Genomic DNA, 27489 nt, shown 5'->3' on the forward strand with positions numbered 1-27489 from the left:
TTAATTATGTAAACAAACTAAATAATGAAGATTTATACAAGCAAAATATAAAATTCAACCAAACATTATGAACATGCGTAATTTGCCTACACAAATACAGGCATTGCCCAAAACTAGTTTAACCAACCAATATAGCTAGTTAACTATAATTGAACTGGTGTTCCAACACAATTCCGCACCGCATCCACATCCAACGATGACAGCACGACTCTCCCTCTATCTCGTTCGTTCACACACACACACACACACATGCACGCGCACGCATAAAAGCAATGTGACGAGAAAATAAATGTGTGGCTCACATGCAACCTTTCCAAAAATATAAGTCACCTTTTTACAAGTGAAGTGCAGAGAAGCTGGTGTAGTCAACGCCTATTGGACCTACGAAGTGTTGTGACATTGGCGTTATCCACTTGCCTGCCTACCTACCACAGCTGGATGGTAGCCATTGTCTCACTGGACTTGGAAACCCGTACTATTTCTACTCCACCAACTCAACAATCCAGCCTGCAACTACAGTCATGGATGAGCAAGAGATTCTGTGTAAACTCGAAAATATGAAAGAAATAAGGTAAAGCCATGTCTCTGGTAAAACCCCCGCGTTTTCAAAAGTTCTGGGTAGGACGTGGCTATCTTGCTACCTAACTAGAAACCAAAGTACAGCTTGCTTAGCTGTTAGCCGACATAACGCTAGTAGCTCCATCAGTAGGGTTTGCATCCAAGTAACTTAAGTGGCGTAGCCTTGAATTGTCATATTTGATTGAAAAAATGTGTGATCTATTCAGATGTATTCATTTGTGTCTGCGATAGAAATACATGTATTTTAATTTTAATTTGCAAGCCTACATCACCTTCCAGCTAACCATTAGCATACTACTATTATTAGCAGTTAATGTTTAGCTGAAAATAACTGTCCTTTATGTGCTTTGCTTGAAATTTTCACTAAAATGACTTCGATAACCTTTCCTCCCCTGTGCTTTTGTTCTCGTCTGAATGACCATTTTAGGATGTGTGTTTGGTGGCAAATTAGCACACTTGAGCGGTTTCGTCGAAATCCGAAATCAGCTAACCCATTGTGATGTGGTAGCTACTTTATTGCAGTGTAAATTCGTTATTTGCTTGAAACGAGACGTTCACTATTTGCTTGAAACACTGACGCTGCTAGAATGGCTTAATGAATACTACACATATAATTAAGTGTTCGTTGTCATCACATATTTTTGCTATACGACGATGACGTTATTTTGTGAAGATGTACATCACCACAAATAGAGCATAGGCTACATTGAATGACACTACAATGTACGTCATGTGCATAGTTAGACTACTAACTCACCTGTGGAACCTTTTAAGGACAAGTTCCGGTTTTTTTTACCGTTTAAAATTCTCTGCAGAAATACAACTTTACAAATGGAGAAACTCAAGTCTCGGTTGAAGAGTGAATTTGAGGCTTTGGAATCTGAAGAAAAGCATCTCAAGGAGTACAAACAAGAGATGGACCTTTTGCTGCAGGAGAAAATGGCCCATGTTGAGGAACTCCGGCTCATTCATTCAGACATTAACGTGGTAAGATTATTTAGGAATGGTATGTGTGTGTAAAACGGTCTTGTCTGTTAATGTTATATGCATGGACATGAATAGTTCTGAGATAAGCAGTAACTTTAGTATGACCATCATTTTGGCATTTCAGTTTACAATGGATGTATAATGTGTTGTTAACCATCAAAGCTCCACAGTTTCACATTTGAAATTCAATTGTCCGCTGTATTGTTCAGACTGTCAGAAATAATACATCTGAAATGTATTTCCTATAGATGGAGAACACCATAAAGCAGTCTGAAAATGACCTGAACAAGTTGCTAGAATCAACTCGCCGACTCCACAATGAGTATAAGCCTTTAAAAGACCATGTTGATGCACTGAGAAAGACTCTTGGTTTACACAGACTTCCTGACCTCACTGATGAAGAGGACAGGTTGTCCTTAGAGTGAGTTACATTTTCTCTTAACCAAGCACATAACAGAACTTTCCCAAAACTAAGGGAGTGTTCAACACTAATGTGATTTTGGTGCTAATTGCTGAGGACTTTGTGTTGTTTTAGCTACTTTGAGAAACAAAAAGCAGAGTGGCAGACTGAGCCCCAGGATCCCCCTATCCCAGAATCCTTGGCAGCTGCTGCCGCAGCAGCACAACAGCTTCAGGTCGCTAGGAAACAAGATTCCAGACAGCCGGCCACATTCAGACAGCAGCCGCCACCCATGAAGGTACAGCATGTTAACATGATTGTGAAGTATACAACCGTTATTCTGTCCTGCATTGTGACCTCCACTCACAGTGGATTTATTGGATAAACAGGAAGGTGTTTCTGTTGGCACAATACAAGGAAGTGACCCAGGGATATTCAATGTCATAATGGATGGAACTCCTTCCTACTGCAGAGCTGGTGATAGGATTAGATTTGGGTGTTATGTGATAAGCTGGCAACAGAATCAGTAAAATGATGGCCAATGTGTCTGATTTATTTGTGTTATTAAATGTTTCCCTACAATGTTACCATCAGGGTTACCTTGTCATTTTCCTCCAGCATGTTGACACTAATGCTAATGTTGCAGTTTCACATATGTACAGAGAACAATGGGAAAACAATAAATACGTAAATGCAGAAAAGATTAATTTTTTATCTGAACAGGATTTAGAACTTCTATCTATTTCTTTTAGTTGTTACAGTGCCTATGTCTTAGCCTTTCCATTGTTTCCTTTCACAGGCGTGTCTCTCCTGTCATCAACAAATTCACCGCAATGCTCCAATCTGCCCTCTCTGTAAAGCCAAGAGTCGCTCAAGAAACCCCAAAAAACCTAAGAGGAAACCTGATGAGTGATGTTCACAGTCTCTCCTGTCTGCACTCTCCATGTAAGCTCTAGTCAACAACACATCAGACAGACTTTAACACTGAAGAAAAAAAGTCATGTTAATATAAAAGTAGAATTCATGTGTTTTGTTTTTTAGAGACCAAAGGCATGAAGTAAGATTCATTTTATGAAGGGAGATTTTAGGAGATGGACTCAGAAATACTCATTTTGGAAAAAGCTAACCTTTGTAAATCTGTAGTTGAATACTGCAGGCATTAACTATGATCAGGATACTTGAAGGTAATTCACAAAGAACACCTTTTCTCGGTTTGTGGTCAGAGATTGATTAATATCGTTGTAACATGCAGTGTTTAGGTTTCCTTCTGAGATTAAAATGGAAGCATTTAAATCTCTTTTAGAGTACCATGAATAGCAGTTTGCTTTTTGAGAGTCATGTTATGTGACACCTAAATAATGATATATAACGAAAAGCCATGATATTATGTGAGGCATACTCAGCCTTAACGGCATATATAATAATGCTCAGTAATGTTTTGTCTCATAGCTCACACATGTGCCACAAAGCCATCTTACTGAACTTTTACATTTTGAGACTTGTAAGTGTTATTATAATTTTGTGTACAAGCTGGCCAAGCGAATGAAATACAGAACATAGGCCAAGACCATTTGTAATTCCTGTAGTGACATGTTCTTACATTACCAGACATTGTCTTGGTATGTATTAGTTTTTCAGTCATGTATTGTTCAGAATTTGATGCCTTTATTTCTGTTAATTTTTCAGTTGCTGTCGTTATTTTTTTTGTCTTTTGTAGCCTTTGAATATTGTTTCACCATAGTTTACCTAACTAAAATTTGTTGATGGGGCCAGTATTAATATGTATACCTCAACACATAAAAAAGTATGACACTTGAAGAGTTACTAATTCCTCTACATGGAATTGATGTAAGTGTGCAAATTAAAGATTTGCCTTTTTGCCGTGGAAAATGACTATAGTTCTTTTACAATTATGTTATTTTGGGTACTATAACGTCAACTGATACCATTCTCTTTGTCAAAAAGCAACTTAACCACCGTCATAAAAAGTTCTCATGAGCTTTATCAGTTTGAAATTCTAAGGATATCGGTTATGCAGGGATTTGTGATATCAAATCTTCATTAGTGTGAGATTTCGAAACCCTCATCACAAAGATTTTCTTTGAATCTCAAATCTAATGATACTCATTCTGCCCTGGGCTCCCCTACCCTAAGAACTCCCCGTATTCACCAGAATCACAAACCATATTTTTACTATTATTTATGACCAGGTTAAAAAAAAAATTGTCCTTTAGTGGGGGATGATAAATGGAATCAGCAATGTTTTTGCCTCTGCTGTACAATGTTATTATTATAACCATAACGCAAAAGGAGACAAAATTAAACAGAATTATAGGAGTTACTGTTGTAGCCAGGTCAATTAAAAACATTGACATCTTAAGGAATCTGTCTCTACTTGTTTCATTTTGGATTTAAAAGCATTTAGCAACATTAATTAATTTAGTTTCAAGTCATTTTGGAATATATTTCATGCTGAAGGTGCAGAATACACAAAAGCCCTTTTTCCAGTTTTCGTACACGCAATTGGGACAGATAGCATAAATAAGTCCTGAGAACACAAAGAGTATTTTCCGTTATCCTAATTCTATGTAAATGCTTCACTCCCATACGTAAAAAACCTCAACTGGTCTTCAAGATTTCAACACTCCATGCTTCACTCAATTAAACTATCAAACTTTCTTTACAGCAAGAGGAGTCTCTGTTAAAGACTGATTAATCTGATTTTATTATATTAAGTCTTTATGGACTTTAAGGTTGACTCTCTTAAATGCTTCTGTGTGACCACACATTAATATACATTATTATTATTATTATATAATTATATTTCAATACAACTAATATTAACACACATTGTATGACTGATAATATCTTCTGATTTTGACCTCTGAGTCGGGTAGCTTTAAAAATAAAATAAAAACACACTTTTTGAGGTATGTTTTTATAGGCAACCACTTTTGGTACCATCCTCTACCTAATTTTGATGGCATATGGTCATGTAAAGGACAGATAAACACCTGTGTTTTTCCCAATAGCCATCCAGGATATGCCCTATAGTTCTGTGTTTTGGGCTGGAACGCCCTGAAAATATGGAGGAAAAGCTTTCACAGCATGACATTGCCAGCTATACTGCCAAAAGACATCAGTTAGTGTCTTGGCAAACTTCATTCAGTGTCAACTGGGCTGTTGGTGGTGTTTGCAAGGTTTTTGCATGACTTTTAATAAGTTAGCTTGCTAGTTTAGTTGTCTCCCATATTGTACTCAATTAAATCTTTAAAATAATAGCTTTTAAGTTATCTTCTTTGTCTCAATACTGGGACTTGACCTGAATAAATGAATAAGGATGGCTTGTTATCTGTAGCAGTTATATGAATGCGCAAGTCAAATATGAAACCTAACAAAAAATCGGCCTTATTTGCCACTGTGCTTTGATAGGTTCTGGCCAGCAGGAGGAGCTCGTTCCTCCAGGTTGAATGCAGTCCAATGCATCAGATCATACTGCCTGTATAACAACAAATAAAGCAACAACATTATTTCTGTTTATATCAACCATAAAGTAAACTATGATTTCCCTCATTAATTGATTCCTCTGAGAATCAGCCAGGACCTGATTTGATTGTTCTGACAATCTGTTGGTTCCATTTGAGACTCTTAAATTAGCGCTTGCGCATACTTTTAACCTCCCACTGGGCTTTTAGGCTTTTCCCCTGTCCTGGCCACAGACCACCCATCCCCCTGGTGTCGAGTAGATAATCTCTGTCCTCTCGCTCCATACCATACCTGTTCTCATTCAGACCCCAATGGGGCTGTTGGGAGATAGTTGAGCTTGTCTATTGTGCTTCACCTACCCTGCTGTTATGCTCCCTGCCCCCACCCCACAACTCTTCACCAACTCATTCACACTCAAAATGTACTATCTTGTCTAAACAACTCAGCAATCAGCAAACCGGGCACGGCAGTTAACTAGTTTCTTGAGTTTCAAAAGTCCACACATCATTTAAATAAAAACAGGCACGAAACTAGAGCTTTAAATTTAGAGAAATTAGAGCTTTAATAACAAGCTTTAATAAGCTTTTTCCATATAATTTATAATGTACACGTAAATCATTAAGAGAGATCATTTCACAGAAATGGCCACATGATGTCTCTTCTATTAAGAAGTAAATCTCAAAATGTCATGCTAGCCCCTCTAAAACATATACCTCTGTCCACTCAAACTAAACTGTGTGTAACCTGAGCATAAGAACATTTAGATACATTAATGAACCTCACAGGAGAGAATTCAACTGTCATGGGTAATAATAAAAAATACACATAAACCATTCTGACTGGTCACAGTTTGAAAGATTTCTTTTTTGGCCAGCTGCCATTAGTGTTCTGGATAGCTCTCAGAGGGTTAGTCCAGGGCAGAGGACCTCTGTGTGCATGGGGGCCTGAGGAAACGGCTGTCCGTGAGGGTGCCTATATGCAGAGTGATTTTCTAGGAAGGCTGAAGCGGAGATCATGGTGTGTTCTGGAGGCACACTGTAGTTCAGGTATGGCTGGTAGAACGGTCCAGGTAAGTGGGACGGAGAGGCAAAGTGCTGAGGCTGATGCAGACCCAGTGTAGGGTACATATTTCCCATGGGACCGTACATGTTCATGGTGACGTCTGACCCTGATGGCCTTGTTGTAGCAGTGGACCTGCCCGCAGAGCTGGCACTGGAGTTGGAGTCTCTGGATGGGGTCAGGGAATCTGGGGGTGCCCCTCCTGGTTCCAGGAGACTGGTCTGAGTGGGCATCAGGCCCCTGTGCTGCTCTGCACTTTTAGGCTTTAGACAATGGCAACAGCACACAGATACCACAGTCCCAACCAGCACGAAAGACAGGAATGCGCTCACCACAATCACAAATGGCAAATATGTGGGTACTGTAGGAGAAAAAAGGAGAGATCATTAGGAAAAGACAACTTGTATTTTGAAACATAGAGCACAGAAAGAGTTCAACGACTATAAATGTAGCCTACATGTAAAATAAATAATAGTTTAAGTTTGCCAGATGCCTTACCATTTGGAGTCATTGTCCTAACTTTGCCATTGCTGTTATTTATAAAGTCGTCTGGATCACAGGTGCTCTGATCAAGGCGGGCCTCTACGGATGTGCAGCAATATCGAAGCGTACATGTCCCACAGCAGTAGCGCGCGTCCTCGCCGTCATACTGCTCGGGACAGTGGAAGCCCCGGTGCCAGGTGTTGGACGTGTCCGACCAGCCATGACAATATTCCCCGGCGCCTTCCGCACACAACGGTAGAGACATATCAAGAAGCAAGATCAGCAGAGCGCAAAACACTGATTTCGGCATGTTGTACGAGTTAAATAAACTCAGATAAATCCGTAAAATGTAGTCTTCCGCTGAAATGAACTCAAGTTTCGTTAAACTGAGAAACAGAGTTCCAGAGCTATCCGAGGTCAATCCCAATGCATTGTGTTTGGTTTATGGTCCCAGGCTACTGACACAGGACACCTATTTATCCTCCACACCCGCCCGCCCCCGCCTCGCTGACGACCCTCCAAATCTTGCGTGAAAAGGTTGGTGGGTGTGGCTGGGCGAGTATAAGATATATCCTTATTTGCTCATGTGAATGTGAAAATAAAACTATTACATTAGTTCACACCAAAATATTCGTTCATTTGCAGTTATTTAGTCCGCACAAAGCTCTTGAGTTGTGTCAAACTATATAGACACTCATTTAGGTATTCAGTTGCAATATGTGAGTTGCCTTCCAGCGTGACTGTTATTCCACAATCATATAGGCAAGTACATCATTCATTTGTAAGTATACACAGACATACCATATGCAAGCTCTTCTAGAAAAGCTGTACAAACTGGTCTGTAAATACCTCAGCACATGACCCAGCCTATACAGATGACAATACGTTTATCATATTTGGTGGTGAATTTGGAGGGAATAAAATAATTCTGTACTGGTGTGACAAAGGGGACATTAAAAACCTGTTGCTGTACACAATGAGAGCTGATCTTCTTACAGAATGTCCCCAATAGAGTGACCTTAAGCTGAACTTTACCTTTAGGAATGGAACTTCACCCTCCAGGTTTAGGACTTCTAAATCTGCCCACATAACACAGTAGGCTGCAAGGAATGTACCTCCTGAACACAGTCTGTCCCAAATCTAATCCCATAGCAGCTAGTTAAAGTCAATTATTTGCAAGTTAAATAGCAGCAAGACAGGCTTGCCAAATTACCATCACACCCCCTGTAGAGCTGGTATTGTTTGTTAAATGCTAATGCGCAGCCCCTCAGACAATAGCAATTTACTGTCTTTGTGTCAGTGCTAATCTCTGTTAATAACATGATGACATGATCAGACCAATCCAGCTGCTCGGGTTTATCTCTTTCTCTCTATATGTAGGTGTCTGAGTGACTCTGAGTGTGTGTGTATGTTTGTGTGTAAATGATAGAGTGAAAAATTGAGTTACAAATTCACTCAAGATAAACTAAATCCCCGTCTGAGCGGTGCGCTCCCTCTCTATATTTGAGACAGCATAATGATTTTAAAATGTTGAGTGTTGAGTTTATCTATGTGCAGCAGACATTCTATGTGTTATCAGTTGATGAGGCTGGAAGGTAAGAAGCCCATTAGGATGATAATAGGCTGGTCGATGGGTGTCCTCCCCAGCAATTAGGGAAAGCTGATGGGCCACCCTGGAACAAATACCCTCCCCCCAAACAACCCAGGCCTCCCAGGAGGAGAGTTTAGGTTGGGGAGGACAGGTGAGGGAGAGATGAGCTGTAACCCAAACACACAAACACATTTCCCTAAGCCAAGCAAGCGGGACTGTATTTGTGTGCAATTACGAATGTGTATTATGTATATTTACACAAAGACTAATCAGAATATTGTATCCAAATGAAAATGGAGAGACAAGGTTTACAGTGCTGATTTCTGTTTAATAGATCTGTATTGTGTTATGTGCACACAGATGCATGCAATGATTTACAATTCCACAGCTGTATATGAAGATTTATTTGCAATTGGATCGAATCTACATTGTTGCAATGGGACTTAGCACATAGGAACACAACGCTGTTACTTAGGGGTAAAATGACTATTTTCAGAGGGGTATTTGATCAAGTATTTGACTTCTGCTGGAGTTTTTGACCAAAGAATGTAAACTGCAATGACTAATTGTGTTTGATAAACATACTGTTTATGTTTGGTAAGTATAGGAGAATCTTTTATGAAACTCTTTATCTGACATAGACAACTATATACACAAAGAGAAGCCGTGAGAAAGAGCTAAAGAGAGGGAGATAAAAGAGGTCCAGACAGATCTCACTACTTAGTCAAGGTGTATCAGAGCAACATGAATCACCTGTGAGAAATAGGCTGCTGTGAAATCAGGTACAGATTGTAGCCTGTAGTGAATGCTGCATACTCCCACCTACGCACACACACACACACACACACACACACAAAATAATGTACAGGTGAACACATACACACTGCTTTGTATGTATGCTTTGAATGACGTCAAAGATATCAGATGATAAAATGGACAGGGGAGAGATTATATCTTTTGCACAGCGACACTATTGGGAAAAGCACCACTTGAAGAGCTTTAATGTGGTCTTCCACTTATCTGTGTTTGTCAATTGATGTGCAGTACAGTCAAAAGCCAGTTTTGAGAAGTTTTCTCTTTCCTTTTATCATTTTCGACATGATAACACTTTTTTTGTTAAGTACATCATTCCATATGTGTTCTTTCGTAGTTTGAATGTCTTCAGTATTAATCTACAATGTAGAAAATAAAAAAAGTAAAGAAAACAATTCTCAAACAAATTAAAGGTGTGTCCAAACTTTTGACTGATACTGTAGGTGTCCTGAGGTTGTTGTGTTCTCCTATTCGGAGGACGTGAAATAGCTGGAGATGATCTGCAAACTGGGATCAAGGTCTTGGATTCTTATATGACAGTGATAACACTGAATCTGTGTTGATGCGTACACTTTTTCCTTCCAAAGCCAACATTAAGGCTGATATTCAGATGCTATGTGTTATCTGCCTCTCTCTCCCTCAGTGTTACTCTCAACTGTAATATCAGTTGTTAATTCAGTTAATTAAAATCATTTTGTCTTTGAGTTGCTTAATGTTTTATGTTCCTCTTTATGTAAACATATACAAATCATGTAAAAAAATACTCAGGTCTACTTTTACTAATGGAGTGAGAAATAGTGCGAGGAGTGCCAGCCAGAGAAGCCAGAAGACAGTAAAGCGAGGGTTTCTGGCTGTATTCTCGCGTGATTTAGACGAGTCATGTGATCAAAAAGCGACTGAAATGATTTCTTGAGGAAATGAGCAAAGCGATTCAGAGAATAGTCCTGCATAGTTATACAAATCAAATTTAGCAACATTTTAACGTTAACCTATGTTTTGAATGACGGACCCCAAATACCCCTCGGCGAAAAATGGAGCACATAATAACACCAAAGGTAGGTTGTTTTGTGTGCAGTTTGTAGCAGACTGTCACTTTTTGTTAGTTGCCATGCAACTGGTGGACATATGTCAGCAGCAGCTATCCAAGTTGATGGACTCACACAAGTATAGCTTAGCTTGACAGTTTCCCTAATATGAATCAAACTACTTAAATAAGAATTGTGCGGCTTTTGGATTAGACTCTTATTTTGTCGTCAAAGTATGAAATTTACAAGCACATAATTTCCCCACAAGATGCTCGAGACTCCATTTGTAAAATACTGGCAGGTTGGTTGTCAAGTGTAGCTATGCTATCTAGAACTTTGCTTTTAATAAATCATAATTAGTTTCGTCTCTCTGTCTGTATGTATATTTAATCATGTTTATTTTAAAATAGATTAAATTCACAGATTGGCCCAGTGGCTGCCGTATTATGTAGTGTGTGAAACCCGTTGCAAACCGTGCGTTTTGGCATCATCTGTTCATGTGACAGAGGTTGACATGCTTTAATAAGTAAACCATCTCTGTTGTGACTGTTACTTAAAAGTGGCCATACCAGCAGCTAGGATAGGCTCTTGAAACAGGATATGAATTGCTGCAAGTCAGCACAGCCAGAGGAAGCTTTGGTGCATTCCCAGCAATAATAGAGCGGTGTTAGTAATTCATTTGTGTGTGTCATTCCTACCTGGAGATATTTGGAATATGGGGTAGTGTGTAGAGTTAAACAAATTCAAAGGAGAGCAGGGTTAAAGACAAGCTTAGTTCTCATGTATTCAGAAAAAAGAAAAAGAAAACAGAACGTAGGTGTAACAATGAGGAATACATGTGATTCAAAATGGGAACATCAAGTCTTGGGAACACAATTCTCCCCCTTCCTCTCTTCCTGCTGGTTCTGCGGTATCTTAAAATGACAAGCATTGTTCTGTGGTGGCCCCACTTGCCTAGTTAAAAGCTCAAACTTTTTCCCTAGGAGTTTTATTTCATCATGGGATAGAAGTCTCAAATGGGCCCCTTCTCAGAATGTTTTAACATGTAGTATTAGATGACAAGTAGATATCCTGATGGAAATTACATAGCATCAAGCAATATTGTTGGTTGAGTTAGGCTACCAGGCTATGCAACAAAGAATACACTCTCTCGCACAACCACATAAGAAAGCATGGATCATATATCAGTGTGTGCATGCATAGCATGTTTACGTTAAAGAATACCCTATGTAAAAAAAAGTCTATCTTAATGATTTCTCTCAGTAGGCTAAATGTTGTCCTTGTGTAGGTTGAACATGTGAAGCTGCTTGACAGATATGGCACCAAGAAATCAGCCACTGGCACACTCTACCTTACTGCCACTCATCTCATCTATGTGGAAACATCGAATAACACCAGACAGGAAACCTGGGTATTGTATTATTGTATGGTCTTGCCATTTAAAAGTGTATTAAGAAATCCACTGAGATCTTCTAGGCTGCCTCATTGTTGTTTGTCATGATGCATCATGCGCCCCCCCCCCCCCCCCCCCCCCCTTGTGTATTGCAGATTCTGCATCATCATATTTCCTCGGTTGAGAAACTTCCCCTGAGTACCTCTGGCTGCCCGCTGGTCATCCGCTGCAAGACCTTCCACCAGTTGCACCTCCTCGTGCCCCGAGAGAGCGAGTGCCAAGATGTGTACCAGTCACTGCTACGCTTGTCCCAGCCAGGTAACACACTTACCACACATGTACGAGTACATCATTTGACAAAGGGACTACTCGTTTCCGGATGCATTCAAGTGGACACAAATTGCACAACATGAAGCTTGGAGGCTCTGTTCCGTTCAGTTATCAGATAAATACAGAGAAGTAAGGGAGTGTTGTGACAAAAATGACCCTGCATATTTCAAAGCAAAGTTGGTATTTGTCTCCATAATTAGCACCGACATATATAACATGTACAACAAGTATAGGGCAGTGTCCTTCATTGAAAACAGTGCACATAACCGCTGAAGTAGACACTCTAGTAGTACTCTTTCTCTCTTTCTCAGACATACATACATGTGCACACACACACACACACAGTCACACACACACAGTCACACACACACACACACACACACACACACACACACACACACATATATGTATATATATGCATTTCAGCATTCAAACAACAGAGACATAAAGGTGAACCCAGTCTTTCTGTGTGTTTCAGTGAGGCTTGATGAACTCTATGCATTTCTCTACAATCCCAAACAAAATGAGGAGGAGAGGAGAGAAGGATGGGTTGCCGTGGATTTGGCAGCAGATTTCAGAAGAATGGGTTTGCCCAATGATCACTGGGAAACTACTGAACTCAATAAGGAATATGAGGTAGCATCTTCCTCTTTCTACGTTATTCATCTCTCTTTCTTTCACAGCACATTTGTCTGGTTATGATTTAGCTGTGTAGATCTTATTACATGTGATGGACGTATGAACTTTTCACATAGTCACATAGCCATTTTAGGTTTTTCTGTTGATAATAGGAGACTGGAAGATTAGATGATATATTCATTTTTGGGGGCATGGAGGATCATTTCGTTTTGGTATTGTGGCAAGTGTATTCTTAGTGTTACATCCGGCCCTCTTTTCACAGTCTCTGACAATCTTATGCGACCCAGTTGTTTCATCTGTCACAGATGTCTGTTGTTGTGAGTCATTTCTAACAGCTGTTCATATTGTCCCATTCCATATCCCCCCCTGAACTGTGTCGGTTCAGATGTGCAGCACTTATCCAGCAATGCTCTGGGTCCCTAAAGATGCCAGCCGAGCAACCATACTGGGCAGCGCCAAGTTCAGAAGTAGGGGGAGATTACCCGTCCTCTCCTACTATCACAAAGACACCAAGGTAATTGCCAACGCTGGCCTATCAGTTGTTAGACATGGCAGGCTTTTCAAGAATAAATGCAGACCTTAAAAATGTAAAATGTTTTCAGAGTTACCTCAAAACAAGATTATATTCCTTCCCCTTTCAGTTCCACACACCATTTGTATCAACTATTGGATGTTTTGAACAAAGAAGCTCTTAAATCAGTCAGACATCTGCAAAGCCCCAGTTCTCTCACTTGAAATGCTGATGCTTATCACAGGACCACTGCAGCTCTGTCTGCTAAGCGTCAGTGTTGTCTACCTAGAGCTGTGGGGCTGTATTAATAGCGCACCTCGGGCCACACTCTCTCAAAACACAGTTACCACATTCCACATTTAACCCGGTGCTGTTTGCAGACTGATTGCCATGCTAACTTGTCATGCAAAGTGCAAAACATGCTAAACGTGTCCAAGGTTTAGCTAATGTCTTTTGAATGATTGACAGGGAGTTGCAGTGTATTACAAAATAATGCAACGGTGTAAGTTCACTTGACTTACGTGATCATGGCTGATGGACACGGTTGGATTTTTCTGGTTTGTAGGCAGCTATCTGTCGCTGCAGCCAGCCTTTGTCTGGCCTCAGCTCTCGTTGTCTGGAGGATGAACAGATGCTGGAGGCCATCTGCCAAGCCAACCCAAACTCTCCATTTATGTATGTGGTGGACACCAGACCTAAGGTATACAGCATTCACAGCCACGAACCATGTTGTTATGAGAACTCGAAAATCAGTGAGATGCTCTACAGACTAATTTAGCTTTAAGGCATCAGTGGGTGGGAGGGGGGAGGGGGGGCAGAGGAACAGTCACACAAGGTGGTATGCTCTAAATGGCGTCCTAATTGATGAGCTGCTGGAATGTTCAGATTTGTCTGTTGATAACCGGCTGGTTCCAAGTATTTTTCTTAATTTTTTGTAACCAAAATTCCTTAGGTTGAATTAAAATACATTGGGAATTGCATTGAGATGTATTCATTATAAGGAACTAATTTGAAAGTTGTTTATGTACCCTACGCACAGCTAACACCTCTCCTTATGTTGTCAGTTGAATGCCATGGCCAATCGAGCTGCAGGGAAAGGGTACGAGAATGAGGACAACTACTCCAATATACGATTCAACTTCCAGGCAATTGAGAATATTCATGTCATGAGAAACAGCCTCCAAAAACTGCTTGAAGGTATTTCATTATGCATTTATAAATCTTGTTTTGTGCAAACAGGGAATCTTTATTAGGTTTATATAATCAGCATGCCCCGCAAAACTATATGGAGGGAAATCATTTACCAGGAAGTCCTGTGCATCAGTCTTGTCATGTGGACACAGAAGTGTGTTCAGCAAAGATGTTGGCCACTGGGTAATAGACTTCTTTATGTTGGACTTTGACTCCCTGTTTTGGATTTTCATTTTTGTTACTTTCTAGCTGGATGTTCGAATATTTGTATGTAATCGTAATCGTAAGGGTAAATTAGCAATTCTAGCAATAGATCAATTTCCACACTGTGTAGATGAATCACATGACTGCATGTGGATTTTCCCAAGCACAAAGGAAAAGTGGAGATCTGATAAGACATTGCTAGCTGACGCTTACCCGAGCTTACAGGTGCTAGAGAGAGCATTTAGTCATGAGAAAAGTATGGAGTACCAGCTTATCTTAACCAGTGCTTTATGCGAGTCGCCTCTTATAAAAAAACTGTTTGTGCACTGCAGCTTTTCTGTTGATAAATGCTGCCTATTGTCGCTTTAGTTCACAGGCTTTGCCCTGTTGCGCCGTTTTCTGAAACAAGCCCCTCCTGTCCTCTTCACCCTCTGGCAGAGTGGTTTAGTCATGCGGTTCATTGCCTGTCGTTCCCTTTTGATGGGGATCTCCTGGAGTTTGAACACTGTTCCATATTTGGGCCTTACTGTAACATGCACAGTAGCTTATCTGCTGCTATTCTATAGCTTATAATGTTGTTGCTGTGTATGTTTGTCTTTAGTTTGCACAATGAAGTCTCCTTCAATGAGTGACCATCTGACTGGACTGGAGAACTCAGGCTGGCTCAGACACATAAAGGCTGCGATGGACGCAGGGCTGTTTTTAGCAAAGGTACTGAAGCTGTGTCAGTAATGAGAGCAGTAATGTAAACACTTGGCTCTTGCTGGTGATGTAAATGTGGACCAAGACAAGTTGTTTAACAATTAAAAACCATTTTGTATCCAAATTGATGGATTTTCACCAACAATATCCTGCACCTTTAAACCAAGACCCTCTGAAATGTGTTCACTGACTTGCGGGCTTAAAAGGCGGTGATTGAGGAAAAGGCAAGCGTGCTGGTACACTGCTCTGACGGCTGGGACCGAACAGCTCAGGTTTGCTCTCTGGCCTGCATCCTCCTGGACCCATACTACCGCACCATCAAAGGCTTGATGGTAAGAACAGGGCCAACACTTCTCCAATAACTCCTATAATTAATCCAGTCGTTGTGCAAAACTCTTATCACCCATGTACTACTTAAATGCTGTTTTCTTCAAGGTGTTAATTGAAAAAGAATGGATCTCCATGGGTCATAAATTCACACATAGGTAGGTATAAGGTTTACATTGCCCCTCTGCGCTCAATAACCTGTCATGAATCCAACACTTTTGAGATAGGGTGCATTACACACAAGTGTTGGTGTTTGCAGATGCGGCCACTTGGACGGCGACCCTAAGGAGGTGTCTCCGGTCTTCACTCAGTTTGTTGAGTGCGTGTGGCAGCTGACGGAGCAGTTTCCCTGTGTGTTCGAATTCAACGAGAGGTTTCTCATTGACATCCATGACAACGTCTTCGCGTGCCAATATGGAAACTTCTTAGGAAACTGCCAGAAAGAGAGAAAGGAGATGCGGTGAGAGTGCCAGCGAGTACACTCAGTCAGATTGCATTTTTTTTTCGATCATGCACTGAAACTGGTTTTTCATTGCCTTCTGTGCCCTACCTCAGGCTTCAGGAAAGGACATTCTCTCTATGGCCATTATTGCTGGAGCAGGAGAACAAGTTCAGGAACCCACTTTACAAACGCAAGACGGGTCCACTGAGACCAAACACTCTGCCCTTGCATTTCAAGTACGTGATTAGATTAGATACCAGCTCTATACACAAGAAGTACCAGTCAGTGAAAGACTTCTGATATTGTGTCTTTGTTTTTTTTTTTGTAGGCTTTGGTGTGGCTTGTACAACCACTATGATACGGGCATGCACCCTAAACAGTCTGTGCTGGACCATCTGCTCTCTCTTACCCAGAAGAAGTCTGAGGGGGAGAAAAATATGTTAGATCTACAAAGGGTTAGTAGAATTCAGGGAAAATATAGTCTTAAGTTGTGGTGTTGTTTTCAATGTTTTTTTTTTTTAATAAAATGTTTCTGTTTCCCTTTTGTAGCAGTTAGCAGTTGCTGATGGAATCCTGCCAGATCCTGCTGGACCAATCGGAGTACCTACCAAGCAATGCAGCCAATCACTGTCCACTCCTACCCCACCTCTTAACCAGTCATACGGGGATGTCAACTGCTTGAAAAATGGAACGGGTGAGGACACAGTCTCGAGTGGTGAATGCACCAACGGCGGTCAGGCGGAGCATTTGACCAGACTCTGATTCTGACATGACTGTCAAAACGGGTAAAGCTGCGTCTGTGAACTTCCAGGAATAGGCGGTGTTGAATAAGTTGTGCAAGGGCCCCGAGCCAGAGAAGCACACGCTCCAGTACGCTGGGAAATAAATAGCACTCATTACTGAAAGGGGCGACTGTCGCTCTAGCCTTTATTAGCAATGCACCGGCTAAAGGGATCGGGAAACACAAGCTCATATTTCAGCATTTATGCTCCACAAGATTGATATCTTGATAAGTGAGAGATATCTCAGCTCAGCAATTCATGGGATCCACAAACTGGATTAAGAATCCAGCTAGTGGCGGAGTTCCTTAATAAAGTCATTCAATCATTTTATGGCAAGGCAATAATATTCCTTGTAATTGTTTTGTTTTGCAGTCAATGCAGGTTCAACGTCTTCACATCGTAATACTTTTTAAAAGTGTCCACAGCATCACATTTCAGTTAAAATCACTTTCAAATAGTTTGGCTGCCATTTCAAAAGGAATGCTATGTAAAAAAAAAAAAAAAAAGAGGCTATGATCAAATCCAGGTTTCACCTTATGTTTGTGGTTTTTTTTTTAATGGTGTTTTTTTTTGTACATTCAGTTTTTTTTTATTCCTTCCACCAAGATGTTGACATGTTTGTTATTCAAAGTGTATTCATGATTTCATATATACATACCACTTGTGAGCTTAATATAGCCATGGTTGAAAAGGGAATTGAAACTGCAATACTAGTGTTTCCTGTTGGCCAAAGTAGCAAAGCACTGCCTACGTGAAGCTGATGTGTTTTGAGAATTTGTCCTGAAGTGCCATTTATGTTCATTTTAATCCAAAGTCTTTCCAGTTGCCGTATGAACTAGGGCTCCACACACACTGGTTGAATGCCACGGGGACCGATGGTTGTTTTGTAAAGCTTCAGTTCATACTGAGGAAACTATCTCTGTGATTTGAGAAATTCTGGATGAGTGCTTTTGCTTGATGTTCTTTGCTACTTACAGGATGCAAACCAAGCTATTCTTTCTCTGTAAGAACTGTTACAAGCAAATCTGTTGATTTTGTTGCCAGCTTTGTGCATGCATTTTGTACGTTAAGAAGCTTTGGGCAGGGGGTATGTGTGTACGTCTACTGTGCTGAATAGCTCCAAATTAATAAATCTCCACCTGTTCAAAAATGGAGTAGGAAGATTGTCAAACTAGACTTGTTGGAAGGTAGATATTTCAGAAGGGAACCAGCCATAGGCTGTTGCTGTTGCTATGGAGATGGGAGATCTTTGTGCTGATGTCCACCAGGCTGTCACCATTAAAAAGGGATATTTTGACTGAAGTCTGTTCAGTTATCTCCTTCTTTGTCATCCCATCTGTCTCTGCCCCTGAATAGTTTGCATACCTCTATGCAATACTTGTCAATTCAAGTCCTGGTGAACATAAAGGGAATGTTGCTGAAGTTCAGGGCACAATGCCTTTTATGGTTATTGAAAGTAAATAAGTTGACATTTGTATGTATCACTTTATGTATTTACTTTTCATCTAGTACTTTATTGTTTTTTGGTATTCTTTGTTGACATTTCTGTGTGGAAATACTCCTTGTGAAGTATGCTGCTGTACATGCTGTTTTTTTAAAAGTCCTTGTTGATAAAACATTTTGGGCTTTGTGAATTCATGTTTTTTACAGATGAACTTTTGGTTTGGAGAGCTGCTTCCTGATTCATGTCATGATTTTTATATATTCTGATGGCACTTGTCATTGACTCAGACTGTTCCCCTTAATCAATGATCAGAATAAAGTTTGTATTAATGGTCATGTGTAATCTGAACAAAAGTCAGAATTGTTTATATTTTATCATTTGTATTGCTAAAACTATAACAGTTGCGCCATATATTAGCTAGTTGTCTGTCTGTGGTGTTTCTTGAGAGTCCTTGAATGGCAGTGTGAAAAGACAAGCTCATTTATCAGATCTATTGTCAATAAACATGGCCAATACATAATTAACAGAAAAATTCATGATGACAAGACTAAACTGGTAGTTTTTTTAAAGCAAGGATTTCCCATTACCACTGTGTTTGACATCTTTCTATGGTTTTCATAAACAGCTTATCCTGAATCTAAAATATTTGCCAGAATTCAAATGTAGGCTATTTTGATGAGAACAATTTTTAAGAAGTCAAATGAGATATATGTTTTTATTATATTCATGATATTGAGTAAAATATATGCTATATTTAAATGAAACCAGCCTGTCAGAACCGAACTCGACATAATTGCTTTGCAGACAACATTTTTATTCATCATCATTATCATTGTTTATTCAGGGAGAATTGACTGAGCACGGGGCTCTTTTGCAGCAATGCCCTGACTGAGGATACATAATAACAATAAACAAATAAACCATAACAAAGCAAAACAGACTAAATAAATAAACAAAACACATTAAACAACTCAGAAATTAGGTATAGAAAAATGTAAAGTAAAAAAAAAAAATCAGAATCATTTAAAACAACAGCATTGAGGCACATCCTTAGCATCTAAAAGGCTCTTAAATTGGCTGACAGACAAATACTTTTACCTATATTAGTTTGCCCTGATAAAAGGCAATCAGCTTTTTAACTCGTGTATTTTGCTTAATTAAAAGCTATGTATGTGGACAAAGTCAGTGGAAAAAGAACTGGATCCAATTTGGTCCACTCACAGTCGCACCTATTTATGAGCTATGACCTATGCAACCTCCTTTATTGGAATCCAAGGGTACATTTTCCAGGCTTCAGTGCAGTGAATGAGGCTAAAATGGCAATGTATTTAAGAAGTTGAGCAGCTCAACCCGTTCTTAAGGGTGTTATACGTCCTGCATTAGTTCAGCTGCGAATTGAGTTGGATATAATCTTTTAAGTATGACAAGGGAAAGGGAATGGTCTCGTGAATTCAGCTGACTGAGACTGGCTTGTGGCCACTTCATGTGTCTGACGAATAGTGACATCATCAAAACAATAAGTCCTTGACGCTGTGAATAGTGCTACAGCTATTTGCCTCTTCAACAAAGTGTAGTGCCGAGTTGCCGACTGTAATTTATTATTTTAAGGCGTTATATCATTGTACTGAGATGTACTGCAAGCTTCAGTTGCCGTAGAGGTATTTCAATCGACTAACAGCTTGGTTAGGGCAAGGATTGCCCTAGCACTGCCGCTGCTGGTTGCTTTGCTGACGCAAATCGTTGCCTATCCTGTCTGCTAACACCACACTACTGGTGTTTATTTTACAGTGATCTTGCGCTGGAATTCTACTGTGAATATTTAACAGGTGGGATATTTTGGTGTCTATTATACATCTCAATCGGAGCTAAATAAATGACGATGTAGCCATGTTGTAATTTGTCGCTTTGAAATTGAGCAAATCAACCGTAACGTCATTATCCAGGGTGGCTAGCTTAGCTAGCGAACTAGGAAGAAAGCTAGATCCTCCTCTGACCATGCACTGCGGTTTGACTTGCCTATAAGGCAAACGTTCAGATAATGTAACGTCGGGTGATTTTCTTAAATACCATTTCTTCCTCGTTTACGCTGCTCATATCTTTGCTTGGTAACAGTATGACGAGTAGCACGGAGGCTACATATGATGCAGGCTCACACAATTTGCATAAACATACTGGTAGACAGGCCTAGTTAACTGCACTATACTACAGAATTGGCCATTTGGTTCAATCCAATGTGTATGTAACAACATGATATTGATACAATCTCTCCATTCTGTAGAGTTTTATGCTACAGCTTAGGCTTGAAGTTGAAGAGGAAGACGGTGGTGAAATCTGTCATCTTATCCAGGCTGTGATCAACGATGACCAGATGCTTCTACTGGAGCTCCTCTCTCAAAAACGCTACAGGAGGGTCATTAACCACCGTAGTGGCTGGGGTGTGCCTGGAACACCCCTCCGCATGGCCGCATCCAAGGGCCACCTGCGCTGCTTGGAGGTGCTCTTGGCGCACGGAGCAGAGGTGGACTGCTTAGATGTGAAAGCGCAAACCCCGCTCTTCACTGCCGTGTGTGGCCGCTACCTCAGCTGTGTTTTGGCCCTCTTGCGTGCTGGGGCCAATCCCAACGGCAGTTTCAAGAACAACAGCTCCCCTGTCCTCACAGCTGCTCGTGAAGGCGACCCGGAGATCTTAAGACAGCTCCTTCACCATGGAGCAGATGTCAATGCCAGGTCAAAAGTGGCCCTTTGGACATCAGGTGTGGCCATATGCAGTGGACCACTTTACCTGTCTGCTGTGTATGGGCACCTTGACTGCTTTCGTGTTCTTCTGTTGTACGGTGCTGACCCAGACTATAACTATCCAGATGAGAGGCTGCCATGCAAGGGGAAGCAGCCTAAAACTGTGCTTGAAACTTGCTTAAGGCATGGATGTGGAGTTGAGTATGTGCAGCTACTTATAGATTTTGGGGCCAATGTGTATCTACCCACCCTGATCATAGAGAAGACCACCAAGCAAAATGAAGCAGTGGAACTACTGCTAAATGAAAGAGGTGAGTAGTGAGGTGTTTGCTTTCTAAGGCCATTACTAAAAATGTAATGTTACTACTACACTTTATACGCTACACTTATAAGTTATAATATAATTCTTTGACAAATGATGTCTTTTTTTCCTCATCTCTTCTGGTCTCTTCTCAACAGGATGTCCGAAATCACTGACCTCCCAGTGCCGGTTGTCCATCAGAAGGCATATGCGGACGATCAACACGATTGATTCCATAGACTGTCTCGAAATGCCACCTTGCCTGATAAATTATCTCAAACACATACCCAACAGGGTGATCCTCTAACTGTGCTAGCAGCATATGTGCCTTTCACACATAGTGTTCAATGCTATCTACAGAAAGGAAACTATTTAACTGCTGCATAATCAAAGCGCTATTACTGTAATAGACTTTTTGAAATTACATGTCATATGTCCTGTTGAAAGCTTTTTGTGTGGTATTATTTGTAAATGTCTAGGCTAAATATAAGGGGGGGTTAGGTAGCTAATGATATTGGAAAGATTACCCGCGCCTGTGTTATAACTTTGAATTGCAACTATTGATACTGGAACTCTGTGGAATAAATCTCACTATAACTCTGTCTGCCTGTCGTTTTGTCATAATGATTATATTGTATGCGATGAGATGAGATCTTAAAACGGGTCTTAAGCCCTCTAATCTGCTCTGTTTCATTGTGAGAGTCGAACCAGAAACGGAGGCATGGGTTGTGCATTATTGTCATTTTGAGAGACTAAGTCTTTGCAACAGGGCAGACCTAGATGGTGATGATCTGTGTCAACCCAACAATGTAGACATGTCTATTTCACCACTTCAAAAGCACAGCACATCAGTAATAGCTTTGGTTCTTCAGATACAGACCTACAATACCCATCATGCAATTCGGCCCAGGAAGCTCTACCAGTGGTGTTAGCCTAGCGCGCATCGAACGAACAAAGTGAATCAAGTCCCAAGCTTTCCTGAATGGTTTGTTTATTGTGACGGGATGTAGCATGCTAGCGTCAGTCAAGGTGAGCTATTTTTCTAATGTTTGCATTTGACTGCTGGGTCAATAAGTAAGCTGATCCACAGGGCTGTAATCCATAACCGTACAGAATAATTAGCTAGCAAAGGACCACCTATATTTTGAATTGTCGTTAAATTAGATAGCAAGCTAAATGTGACAAATAACACCAGCTGGCTAGCAGACACAAGTCTGGTATGTAATCGATTTTGAAGTTATAACGTTATGCAGTTTGGTCAACCAGTTTTCAACTGTGCAAATGAACAAGATGCAGCTGGCGGGTAACGTTATACCACAGTCTGCTTTCTGCCTCGATTCATATTAATTTCATGCCCTTATTCTAGGTAGCATTCACGAAGGCCTTAGCCAACCTTGGTTTACAGCTGCCGACGGATTAACTGACTAACGTTACAACCTGACTTAATCATTGGTGTGGTTGATTCTGATGAACCCTGGATTTTTTTAAGAAGGCACAATGGTTCCTCCTCAACAAGTTACGACTGCCGACTAGATCAGTCACCTAGAATTGCCAAGTTAGCAAGCGGGGTTCCACATGGGGTTCCTTTGTGTCTGTAAATAAATCGGTGGTGCCTATAGCTTACCTTTGGAACTAACAATAAGTCAGTTAACGTCCTAACATTTCACCAGAAAATGCCCTTAATACAGACACGTATTCCCAAATAAAATAAGACTCGTAATCCCAAATGGATTTAGTTTTCTTGATATATCCTGTTTACCCGCCTACTAGGTTTGACTTGGTCATTCACAAAACGGGTATTTATAAGGACCATTGGCCAAGTCATGTTTTTATGAGGCATGGATTATGCTGTTTCTAATAGATTTCCTTGCTATTATTTCAGGTTCAGCATGGCAGATAGCTTGTGTGAGATGGCAAGCCCAGCATCTTTCTTCCGAGCACCTAAAGATGTCTTATGTAGCCTGTTGCGTTAACCTGCTTTGCCATGGAGACCGCTGCGGGAACTGAGCCCAGTGATGCTGAGCTTCTGGAATCCATCTCTCAGGAGCCTCAGCACCCTCCTCCACAGCCACCCCCTGGGAAACTAAGGAAGACCGCTTTCAAGTTTTTCAGCAGCCGCAAGAGTATCTGTGTCCTCCCTAGCTTGTTTGGTGGGCTTGGGAAAGGCCAAGGGAGAGGGTCTACCAAGACTGGCGTCACCAAGAGCAGGACGCACGACTGCGTGAGCCCAGGATGCTGGGACGACGCAGTCAGGGGAAGCGGCGACGTCTCAGCGGGGGACTTTGAGTTCCGCACGCAGCGAGACTCCGGAGGAGGGAACGAATCCCAGAAGGGAACAGAGACTTTGAAATCGCAGTTCCTGCCTTGGCAGAGGAGGGGCTTCCGCAGCCTCTTCAGCAGCTTCAGGAGACCCAAGAGGAGCAAGAATGTGGAAATGGGGAAAATTTCAAGTATGGAAATGTTGCCCAGTGCCTGTAACGTGCCTGTTGCCCAGGTGATTGTTGGACATCACAGCAACTACTGCCTGAGCGGTGTGGTGGAACCGGTTGTGCCTGACTCAGTTATTGGCAGTGAGTGTGTAACGTCCACTGCCACTGAATGTATGAAAGCTGAAGTGTTAGTGCCTGAGAAGAGGAAGGGGAGAACGGGACCCCCTGAGGAAGAGGAGGACGAGGAGGAAGAGAGGAGTGAAGTGGAGGAAGCTGCAGAAGAAGAGACAGAGGTTATCACGAGGGCTGTTCCTGCCACATATCGGCAGCCCCTGTGTGACGACTCTGAGCTGGTGCGGCTCGCTGAGCAAAACCCAGAGGGTGCTGCTGACAGTGACCCGCCAGCTGTGTCCTCGTCCTCCGATCACGCCAGTCTGGTCTTCGGTGACGTCTCGTCCCTGAAGAGCTTCGATTCGCTCACAGGCTGTGGGGACATCATCGCGGACCAGGACGACGACAGCGTTGCCGAGAGCTCTGTGTCAGGGGAGCGGGGCAGCCGCAACGGCGGGAAGCGCAGCTCGTGTTTCGTCACATATCAGGGCGGCGGCGAGGAGATGGCCACGCCGGATGAGGTGGACGGCGACTACCTGCAGGGCCTGTGGGAAAGCAAGGCTGGGAATGAGGTGTGTTACGTCCCCGCTCAGCAAACTGACAGCCTGCCAATCACCCCAGACCAGCCTATCAGCTCGATGCACACCATCACCACCCCCACCAGCATTGGTGGTTGCACCAGCAGCAGCAGCAATACCATCAGCTGCCCACTAGGAGTGCTGGAGACAGTCCTGAGCCCCGGGGAGCTCATGACTCCTCAGAGTGACCATCAGGAGTCGGTTCCCAACAGCGACGAAGGCTACTACGATTCCACCACGCCCGGAGCGGACGAGGACACACGCGACCGGGCGAGGCCAGAGCGACTGCCACGCGATAGCTACAGTGGCGACGCCCTGTACGAGCTCTTTGAGCCTGACGACCGGCTGCTCAGCCCCCCTCTGCCACACAGCGACCCGTGCAGCTTCCTAGGGATGCCCCTGCCAGGAAGCGCTGAGGTTAAAGGTAGCCCCGTTAACACTCCGAAGACTGGCGCCATGGATACATGTGCCATGGAGACCGAGGAGGACCGACTGAATAAGATCCAGCAGGTGCTTTTGTGCTGCGAGTTGCAGAGCCTCAGGAAGACCACCAAAGAGCCGCTGCTCTTCAACCGAGGCCCTTATTACCCCGACACGGACCTCCCTATTAGCAACTGCAAAGCGGGTAAGAAACAGATGGAGAATCCCCTGAGCCCCAGAGGCACCAGGATAGCCCCCGTGCACCACACCTTAGAGGATGCTCCTCTCTCGGATGGAGGGGAAGGTCCCCAGACACCGGACAATCCCAAATTCTCCCAGATCCCAAGTCCAGTGCAGGAGTCGGGACCCTACCTGAAGCGAGACCAGCGCGGCCCACTGTCCGCCCACCCCTACGGCCCCTCACTGCCCAGCAACCAGTCCCAAGAGGAGCTGACGGTGTGCTTCTCCCAGGCGCTGGTGGATTTCAATAAACACTCTCACGTCTACTGTAACTCCACGGAGAGTCTGGATGGGTCCGAGTCCGGTTCGCCCTTTGGCCAGAACCTACAAGCCCTGCCAGCTATTGTGACCTTTGACGTGGTGGACATGGAAAACGAGGGGGAGTTTGAACACCAGACCGAGCTGGGCGAGGGCGAGGAGGAGCTGGCGTCTCCGTTCGAGCCGTTCGAGGATGAGAGCTGCTACCTGCAGAAGGACGCCTTCGCGGAGTGCGACGAGCGCATGTTCGACGCCTACGAACAGAGCCTGCTGCTGGGCGACACCTGGGGCATCACAAGCCTCCCGCGCCACCTCAGCCGGGCCTGCCAGCCCACGCCCGCTCCGCTGGCTCTGAACCGCCGCAGCCGCTCGCTCGACACCGACAGTCTGGAGCTGTGCGTGAACGACGCGTCCCCTGGAGCCCAGTACGAGGGCGTGAGAACTGGCTCGCTTCACCGTAGGAAGAACGGACACCTCTCTGTCACCGATACCAGGTGCGGCTTGAACCAGCAGGTGGCCAGGGACGGCCGGAGGCACGGTCAGGGTCCCCGGGAGCCTGTCTCCGTCTCTTACTCCGCATCCCTCAGCCAGAAGCAGCCCTCTGCGTTCCCCCCTCCCCCTGACATGCGTCCTGCCAGCAAGCCAGCCCTCCAGGCTGCCATCAGGCCCTCCGACTTGCCTCTGCAGGCAGGGCCCTCCTTCTGCGGCCGTGGCCGTATCCCAGCAGCGGGGGGCAACATGCCGTTTCTGGGAGCCGGCCGTACTTCAGGAGAGGGCGTGGAGGTTTTTTACCCGTGTGGCTTTGCAGAGCCAGGTCATTCACAGGGCAAAGCGCGCCCAGTTGGGGTTACGCAGGGAGTTCCCCACCGAGGCCCTAGCTCTGGTGGGGGCCCTGGCCCCTGGGCCCGGTCAGACAAAGAGCGGGATGTTAGTGGGTTGGTGGGTAAGAGTATGAAGGCAGTGGAGGTGGGGTATGGCCCCACTCAGACCAAACGCACCACATAATCAAGGCCCTTGGACATGCAATCTGCAGTTGGAGATCCCACGAGTCCTGGACTGTCATCACCAAAGGTCTCCTCAGCACTATCCATTACTTTGGAATACCAAGTTTGTGCTCGTTCACAGACACTCTCTCTCTCTCTCTCTCTCTCTCTCTCTTTCTCTCGCTCTCTCTGGCTCTCTCTCTCTGGCTCTCTCTCTCTCTCTCACACACACATATACTCATGCATACACTCTTTGTCCTTATCATTCTATCTTTTCCAGCCCTTATTCTGTGTAGTTATGTTTTACCGTTGCTGATGAATAAGCTAGCATCTTCTCATTCTCAATGTGCATACATTTGAAATGATAGCACATACCACACAACACTATTTTCATGTCAAGTGTTGCGTTTATGTAGCGATTTTCTACTGTTCAACTGTTTCGGTCCAAATTCAAATGGCGGTGTTTGATTTATTACAGGTGAAATTTCTCACAGTCATACAGTATGCCAGACACAGTATAGGTGCTAGCACTCAAATTTATACATATGCCGTGATGGTGCATTTGAAGTGTCAAAAATGTCTATTTTTTACGTCATGTATGAATGACATGTTTGATGCATTTTCATCCTTTTTTCTGTATTTTCTGATATTTTGTCTGTTACACTACCAGTATTTTAGTGTTTACACTGTTCCTACTTGTGAGAGTTTTGCTCTCCATTTGTTGTTTATATCGTTTTATTGTATTTTGATCTTCATTTGTACTACGTACTATTTGTTATTATCGTTGTGTTCTGTTGATGATTTTGTAATCGTGCAACTCACATGGTGTACACTACAGTGCTGGATGGTCCCAAAAAGCTTCTATCATTCTATCATTTTGGTTAGTGTTATCCGAGTTTGTTACACAAGCCATTTTAGTATTCACTATACCATGTTATTCTATGTGTACTGAGAGAGAAATGAACTGTCACTTGCAAGCACTAGGTATTGACATAACCTGCCGTAACTTCAGATTCTCCTGTCTAAAAGCTTTTTCCTTGAATGA

General features: G+C 42.7%; 5 protein-coding genes across 5 annotated transcripts; 4 read left to right on the forward strand and 1 right to left on the reverse strand.

Moving 5' to 3' along the window:
- Positions 1 to 518: 518 nt before the first annotated feature.
- zc4h2 (zinc finger, C4H2 domain containing) lies at positions 519 to 2879 on the forward strand (the record flags this gene model as incomplete). The annotated part of the gene is made up of 5 exons (XM_080832531.1): positions 519 to 571; positions 1395 to 1566; positions 1815 to 1987; positions 2102 to 2264; positions 2766 to 2879. The coding sequence occupies exons 1-5, from the start codon at positions 522 to 524 to the stop codon at positions 2877 to 2879; spliced, it is 672 nt and encodes a 223-aa protein (XP_080688657.1). The 5' UTR covers positions 519 to 521.
- Positions 2880 to 6351: 3472 nt separating this feature from the next.
- shisa2a (shisa family member 2a) lies at positions 6352 to 7304 on the reverse strand (the record flags this gene model as incomplete). Its single annotated transcript, XM_080846239.1, has 2 exons — positions 6352 to 6872; positions 7010 to 7304. The coding sequence occupies 2 exons, from the start codon at positions 7302 to 7304 to the stop codon at positions 6352 to 6354; spliced, it is 816 nt and encodes a 271-aa protein (XP_080702365.1).
- A 3125-nt stretch (positions 7305 to 10429) lies between these two features.
- Positions 10430 to 16924, forward strand: mtmr8 (myotubularin related protein 8; the record flags this gene model as incomplete). Its single annotated transcript, XM_080856759.1, has 14 exons — positions 10430 to 10453; positions 11712 to 11834; positions 11972 to 12134; positions 12625 to 12782; positions 13171 to 13299; positions 13862 to 13996; positions 14361 to 14493; positions 15293 to 15402; positions 15600 to 15725; positions 15829 to 15878; positions 15980 to 16180; positions 16276 to 16398; positions 16491 to 16617; positions 16712 to 16924. The coding sequence occupies 14 exons, from the start codon at positions 10430 to 10432 to the stop codon at positions 16922 to 16924; spliced, it is 1815 nt and encodes a 604-aa protein (XP_080712885.1).
- Positions 16925 to 19863: 2939 nt separating this feature from the next.
- asb12a (ankyrin repeat and SOCS box-containing 12a) lies at positions 19864 to 22027 on the forward strand. The gene is made up of 3 exons (XM_080832378.1): positions 19864 to 20214; positions 20667 to 21435; positions 21584 to 22027. The coding sequence occupies exons 2-3, from the start codon at positions 20673 to 20675 to the stop codon at positions 21730 to 21732; spliced, it is 912 nt and encodes a 303-aa protein (XP_080688504.1). The 5' UTR covers positions 19864 to 20214; positions 20667 to 20672; the 3' UTR covers positions 21733 to 22027.
- Positions 22028 to 22415: 388 nt separating this feature from the next.
- Positions 22416 to 26731, forward strand: amer1 (APC membrane recruitment protein 1). Its single transcript, XM_080853013.1, has 2 exons — positions 22416 to 22454; positions 23308 to 26731. Exon 2 carries the CDS (start codon positions 23410 to 23412, stop codon positions 26464 to 26466), a length of 3057 nt encoding a protein of 1018 aa, XP_080709139.1. The 5' UTR covers positions 22416 to 22454; positions 23308 to 23409; the 3' UTR covers positions 26467 to 26731.
- Positions 26732 to 27489: the final 758 nt, after the last annotated feature.

This window comes from Sprattus sprattus, assembly GCF_963457725.1.
Source record: "Sprattus sprattus genome assembly, chromosome: 1".
Lineage (NCBI taxonomy): Eukaryota > Metazoa > Chordata > Actinopteri > Clupeiformes > Clupeidae > Sprattus > Sprattus sprattus.